Source organism: Mus caroli, chromosome 3, assembly GCF_900094665.2.
Source record: "Mus caroli chromosome 3, CAROLI_EIJ_v1.1, whole genome shotgun sequence".
NCBI lineage: Eukaryota > Metazoa > Chordata > Mammalia > Rodentia > Muridae > Mus > Mus caroli.
This window is the reverse complement of record NC_034572.1, coordinates 110,117,336-110,124,533: the sequence shown is the minus strand read 5'-3', so window position 1 is coordinate 110,124,533 and position 7,198 is coordinate 110,117,336. Positions and strand designations below refer to the sequence as shown.

The window sequence follows — 7,198 nt, the reverse complement described above, 5'->3', positions numbered from 1 at the left end:
AACTCACTTTGTAGACCAGGCTGGCCTCGAACTCAGAAATCCGCCTGCCTCTGCCTCCCGAGTGCTGGGATTAAAGGCGTGTGCCACCACGCCCGGCAAGGCATCCTATTTTAAAAGCAATATTTCTTTTGATTTCACAAGAGCTATTTGATTAATATGTTAACGTGCAGCATCTTGTTCAGAATGGGTGGCCATAAGTTTCATGGCGGGACTAGGCAGTGCTTGGAAAGTCGTATTTCTTTTCGCTGAGGGGTTGACCAGTTTTGCACAGAGCTTCTAATGTGTAGAGTAAGGCATGGTGGCACTTTAGACAATGATCTCCTCGGGGACAGACTCACGGAGATCACACACAGCTCACTAGAAAAACCAAAGATAATCGTAAGCCTCCAGCACTGTAAATCTCGTGAGAAGAGCAGGGTGTGCTGGGTACACTGCGGGTAGTGTAAATCCAGGGGACCTTGGGAAGTGTTTTCTCTGGTCTTGGGCTTCTCTTCCTTGGTCCTTTGAGAAGGACACAGCCTTCCTTCTTCCTCCCCCCTGCCAACTTCTACCTGCTGACTCCATATACTTCAGTCAGTTCTTTGAATTCCTTTGCTGTCAAATCAAAATAGTTTTGGATTTTTACACTTATTGAATTGGACACCAGTTGCCTGATGTTCAGTTCTTTAACTTGTTGAGATTTACTGTAGCTATCCAGCTATAATTTGACAACATTGTTGGAGGAAAAGCATGCATCGGTGAGGAGATCAACTTCTTTAATCATCCATTTGGAGATGAAGGAGCTGTGATACAATGAACTATGTCCAGTTAGCCCAGTGAGACTGGAATATCACCCCCCACCCGGCACCAAGACAGTGGGAGCGAGCTCTTTGCTTGCCTTTGAGTCAAGATATTTTGCTAGAATTTGACAGAATGGAGATGCACTAGTCAATGTTTGGACTGCAAGTTCAAGGGAGTCTACTTTCAGATTTTTTTCTTAAAAAAAATAAATCGTGTGTGAGTCTCTTTATGTGTATTGTTTCAGGGGCTAGCAATGGATTCTCCCTCTCCCCCTCCCCCTCCCCCTCCACCTCCCCCTCTCTCAACAGGGTTTCTCTGTATAGCCTTGGTTATCCTGGAACTTTCTCTGTAGACCAGGCTGGCATTGAACTCACAGAGAGCCTGTGCTGGAATTAAAAATGTATGCCACCACTATCTGGCTAGGGATGCCTTTTTGAGTGGCTTCTCTCATTTTTTGGGATAGTATCTGTCACTCAAAGCACTTTATCGGTATCTATTTTTTTGGTGCTCAGCAATTTCTTATTTGTGGTGGCCAGTGTTGCTTCCATGGTCTTTTCATCTTGACAGGTGTTGCCCATCATTGCTGCTCACAGGCCAGTTCTGCAGGCTTTCCCCTCATGTGGCTTTTGAGTCGTTTTGATGGGAAATGTCTTCAGTTTTCAGATATGAAAACTGAAATTCTCATTTGTCATTTTTAAGTAGCTAGCCTACATCTATTCACCAAGTTGGAGAATTGCAGATCGTTGTAATGATGAGGTCTATATTTGGTTGACTTGATTTTGTGTAAGGATACCCACTTAACTTCCTTGAAATATATATATATATATATATATATATATATATATATATATATATATATATAGTGTGTGTGTGTGTGTGTGCATAGGTGTTTTGTTCACATGCATGTGTGTGTGCTATATATGTGCGAAATGCATGAAGGCATTGAATTTCCCAGGACTGAACTTACAGAGGTTGTGAGCCCCTATGGGAGTACTGGGGATTAAACCCTGGTCCTCTGGAAGAGCAGCCTCTAAACTATTACCTCTTTAGTCCTGATTTGTACTTTCTTGAAGCTTGCTCAGCATGAATTTCAAAAGCTGAGATAAATGACCAAAATTCCACATTTAATGGTCAATATGCATGTTCTACTAGAAAAGAAAGGGCAAGGTATGTTTGTTTGTTAAAAAGCACTGCTTCCAATAAATCCAAGAACAAGGAAATCTGCTATAAAAATAGTGTTGTTCTAAGCAATGTGGTTAGGTATCTGTTAATTAAATACTTGGTTTGTTTTCATTTCCTCCCCTGGTGCTGGACAGTGAACCCAGGCCTTGTGTATGCTAAGTGTGTGCTGTGCCAACCATACACCCTCAGCCCTCATCTTAGTGGTTTTCAGTGGGTTCTTGTTTATATTTATAGCCTGGCATCACACTGGGAACTTTAGATATAAGTTAACATCATTCTGGAAACGTTAGACGTGAATAAGGAACTTTTTTACTTCAGTTCATTAGAAGTCTCTTTTTGGGCCATCTTGTGTTACCTTTTTCCAGAAAGCTGTGCACAAAAGCAGCCAATTTTAATGCTCTAATGTAAGTTCTAAACCATGCCCACCTAAAGGCCAGTAGGCAATGGCTGACTTGTAGTTGGAGTGACATATGTGATTTGGGTGGCAGAAAACAAAAATTAAATGTCTTCCTCATTAAGAAGGCATTCTGGGGATGGATTTCTTTGCAAACTTGGTGGTATTTAAGACATTTGTGCTCCAGGCTGAGTTGAATTTAGAGTACTAATGAGCATTTCTCCATGATGCCTCCGTTTTTGTTGCATTGCATCTAGGACATTCTTCCAAATATGTAAGGTCTAAATAAATAGAGTTCTTGATGGGGAAGCTCAGGCTGCTGTTGATGGGGCAGAATCAACATGTAAAATTCTCCATAATATCTGATGTTCTGTGTACTTTGCTGAAAGAGCACTGAAATAGTAAGTTTTGAGGACTTCTAGCAAAGCTCAGTTAGGGCTCCCTAATGTGACCAGAAGGACTTTGTGGAGGTTACATTTTAAGGCCATCTTGAGGACGCTGAGTGACAAGAGTGCCAAGAGGGGGTGAGTACTCTAGGTAGGAGGCCTGATGTGAGTGGAAGGTTGCATCAGGGGTGGAGACGGGTTTGGAGGTCAAGGGGTGGATGTGTCTTGTAGAATGGTGACCCTGAAGGGGACCTGTCAGGAGGCAAGATCAGCTGAGAGGCTGAGAGCATGTGTGTTAGTTAAGCTTTGGTTGCTGGCTGGTGAAAGCATCCTTGAGTAGTGAGGAGCCGCTCAGCATCGAAAGAAGTGAGACTGATGAGATGTAACGTTGTTGGGAAGGAGACTGAGCAGTCCACTCGAACATGGCTAGTATAAAGGGGAGCTTGGCTTCTCCATCGCGGGAAGGGACCAGAAAGGGAAGGGGTATAATGAGATTGGCTGCTCACTTGATAAAAGAATTGGTTTTGCTCTACTGTGTTTGAGAGGTTTCATGCTCAGTGAGTCAGAAAAGCTTAGGGCTAATTTGAAGGAAAGGTGGCTTGTCAGCACACTGAGGTGTTGAAAGCCTGTTGGAAAGGTGGGTCCAGTTGAGGGGAAAGACATACTGCTTCCAAGAAACCCAAGAACAGGACAGTCTCTGCTGTCAATACAGCGTTACCCTAAGCAATGCAGTTAGGTATCTGTTTATATGTGGTTCTCATTCCTCCCACATTGGGTCACCACTTTGACTCATGACAGTGGATAAGAGAGGTTGCATACAGGCTCTGGAGAGTCAGGGGAATAGAAGAAGGGTCCAATATGTCTTATAATACAGGAAGTTCAAGAAGAACAGGCAGGAAAAAAAAGATCACTGCACATAAGATCCGTGAGGATTGAGGGTGTTTGAGGGGAAGACTTGGAGTTAGCAGAGAGTTCCTGAGCTTCCCGATGGAGTTGGTGAAGAAGTAGAAGCAGAAGAGAGTAATTTCACACTAGTAACTCCACACTCCTCCATCCTTGGCTGCTTTTCAATGCTTTCACCTAAATGGCACAGTAGGAAATTAAAAGGACTTAAAACTCAAAATTGCCCAAATAGTTGTGTGTTAAGAAATTGTTTAGAAGGACTGTGGAGCAGAAAGAGGGTGGAACTGAGTTCCATGGTCTGGCACGGGCCAGACCACTTTTGTGTTGAACCTTCCTAAAGGTGATTGGAATTTGATTACAGATTAGGTGAAGTTAAAAGTGAACATCTATGTTACTGAAAACTGCGCTTGTACTAAATGCTATTTTATATATGTATATATCTCAGTTTCTATGCAGATTTTGGACCTCTGAACTTGGCAATGGTGTACAGATACTGCTGTAAGCTAAACAAGAAACTAAAAGTGAGTATTTTAGATGTGTTTATGTCTTGAAATGAAAATGTTTAAGCCAGAAAACCTGCCCGGTTGGGACGGTTTCGCACACATGTGATTTAATCGGGTTGTTTAGATCTTTAGAAATTTGTGAGAGGTCACCCAGGAGTTGAAATCGATCCCCTGGATTATACCACAAAGGCCATGTCAACCTCATTCTTTCCTCAGGACAACTGCAATATGAGCTGAATGAAGTCACTGCAATCATGATCTAAGAGAGGGGCACAGCCTTTCAGATTCCTAATGAGTCTCTATCGGATTCCTTCATGGGATAATTTTCCAAACGCCTTCACATCTGCTTGTAGATGCTGTTATGGGGTGATGAAGGAAGGGTCTCATCAGGAGTATAACCAGGTTTTGTTTGGTCAAAATGGAAAAGTTTGCATATTTATTAAACATCATCTGTGTAGAGTTAATGACCAAGTAAGACCCATGAATTACATGCTATGACAGAATGTGGGAAGGCATTCAGTATTAGCCTGCAGTGTTTATATTATTACATGAGATCCTTCTCATTTTCTGTATGTACATATGGATTTTGTCATGTGGGCTTTTTTCCTTTTAAACTTTGAGTGCATAAGAAAAGTGACATTTATAATACTGGGATTATTAAAGTTTACTAAATGAAAACCAATATTTATATTTTTCTTCCAATTTATAAATGAACCTCTTGGATGTTTCAGTTTAGAAAACAGGACACCACAAGGTATGCTTGTAAGATAATCAGGGACTCATAAAGTTAGTGTCATGATTCTCTGTGTTGGATACGGTGTGGTAGTTCTACAGTACAGTGTCTTACACACATAGCTGCTCAGTGATTGCCTTTGGATTTTGGTTGAACTTAGATATAAATATAGTTTGGCAGAGCATTTCCTATAGAATATATTGTATGCTTTATACATTTACATATTTTTGGCATCCACCTCAGCATGTTATATGGTCATACAATGACATTTCGGTTAACCATTATATAACACACACACAAAAAAAAACTATCACACCTAACTCATTTAGGAATTAAAGCATGTACTATTATCTGACTTGAAAAATATGTCATACATTCATTCATGTAAACAAGGTCCAAGAAGCTACTCTCTGTAGTTTAGAAAAATAGATAGTTGTATGATTCCAAAGAAATAAATAATCTTTTTAATATAAAATGAACTTTAAATGGCTGAACTAATAATGAAAGAATCATTAGTCAATGCTTGGTCTAGGGGATCTCTCTCTCTTTCTGTCTCTCTCACGTGTGTGTGTGTGTGTGTGTGTGTGTGTGTGTGTACACATATGTGTGGTATGCGTGTGTGGGGACTAGAGGAGGACACTGGGTGTCCTCCATCACTCTCTACCTTATTCCATTGAGACAGAATCTCTCACTGAACCCTCAGCTTACCATTTGGCTAGCCTGTGTAGTCAGCAAGTTTCTGGGCTCTACCTTTCTTTGTCTTCTAGGTCTGGGGCCACCAGTCTATGTAGCTAGCCCATCCCCCACCTTTACATAGGTACTGTGGATCCAAGCTCAGGTCCTTATACTTGTATAGTAAATGGTCTTACTCACTAAGCCATCTCTCAAGCTCCTATTTCCTGGTTATAGTATCATGCAGTTGGCACGAACCATGTATTACAAGTAGCCATATGTGACCCAAATACTATCTGGAGTTAACAAAGAGAAAGAAATCATTATTAGGAAGATGAGACTGTGCATCTAAGTCAGTGTTCTACTATAGTAATTGTAGAAGAGTAGATGGTTTGAATTCTTTTCTACCGTATTCTATACCTAACAGTTTTGGTAAATGCATATGAAAACTTGTTTAAGTTTCCTTTCATTTCCAAAACTTCCTTACATCATTATGAAAGTTCATTAAGGTTCAGACAGTCCCTTGGTTTATTCCAGTGATCAGTAATCAGCCATCTATGCCTGGAATGACATTTTTAGCTTTAATAAAATGAGTGGGCACTTTGTAGCTTTGTGAAGAATTGACCTTTCAAAACTCCAATGTTGATAAGTCTTGGGCTCTTTCAGTAAACAGTATCAAATGGAATCTCTGTATCAGGAGACACAAGTTTACTTGAGCAATCCAAAGCCAGAATTGCTTTGGATTTGTGGAATCCATTTTTCATCAAAAAAGTAAGAATTCTAGCCAGGCATGGTGATGCACACCCTTAACTCCAGCACTTGTGAGGCAGAGGCAGGTGAATGTCTGTGAGTTTGAGGTCTCTTCTCCACAGTCAGTTCCAGGACAGCCAAAGCTGCACATAGAGAGACCTTGTCTCAAAAAAGAAACACTAAATTTCAAAAATTAAGCTGACATGCCAAGTTACCTTCCTAAGGTCACGTCTGTAAATTCAGATAGGAAAGCTAAGAGTTCTTACGGGAGGGTTTTAAATACCTGCTTCAACCTGAGCGCGGTCATTTCCTGTGGGGAAGCTGGCCAGTGTACTTTTAGGAATCTAAATGATAGCTGTGAAGACTGGAAGAGATCACAGGGCGAGATGGAAGCCTAGGAAATGTGTGACCTGCTCATCGCCCCAGGTGTAGTCCGGGCTGGTGTCGCTGTTCTCTGTTCGCTGTTCCACGTTCTTACCTTTGCCCTGGGGGAGGAGGGGTCACGGGGGCCTTGGGTTTAGGATCCATCTGGGTTTATTGTCCCAGTTGTTTCTGGGCCTTATTACCTTTCCAGTGGCTGTGGCTTCCATCCTGGCTGTGAGGAAACTCAGACTCTTTGCTCTCCTATTTGGAAACTACTTTCTCGTTACACATGCGTCCTTCTGCCAGCAGCACCTCTATACTTGCAATCTCTCCACCCTCCCAGAGCACTGGTCCCTGACTGATGTCTCTCCTTTGCAATCCGCGGTTCCTCATCTTGACTGGGGCCAGGGCACCTCGCTGCCATGCCTCCTTCTGTGGATGATTTCATGTGCTGATTTCCTGGGCACCGCCTCCCTCTTGCTGTCCTGAGCCTTGGACTCCCCCCCAACCCTCCCCACCCCCCCCACCCCCC

At 42.2% G+C, this 7,198-nt stretch overlaps 1 protein-coding gene across 1 annotated transcript in view; it reads left to right on the top strand.

Annotated features, from left to right (window-relative positions):
* Cdc14a (cell division cycle 14A) overlaps positions 1-7,198 on the top strand; it is a 154,892-nt gene that overhangs the window by 16,215 nt on the left and 131,479 nt on the right. The window contains exon 3 of the mRNA XM_021158702.2: positions 4,091-4,166. Coding sequence (XP_021014361.1) covers positions 4,091-4,166 — 76 coding nt within the window. The remainder of the gene's footprint in view (positions 1-4,090; positions 4,167-7,198) is intronic.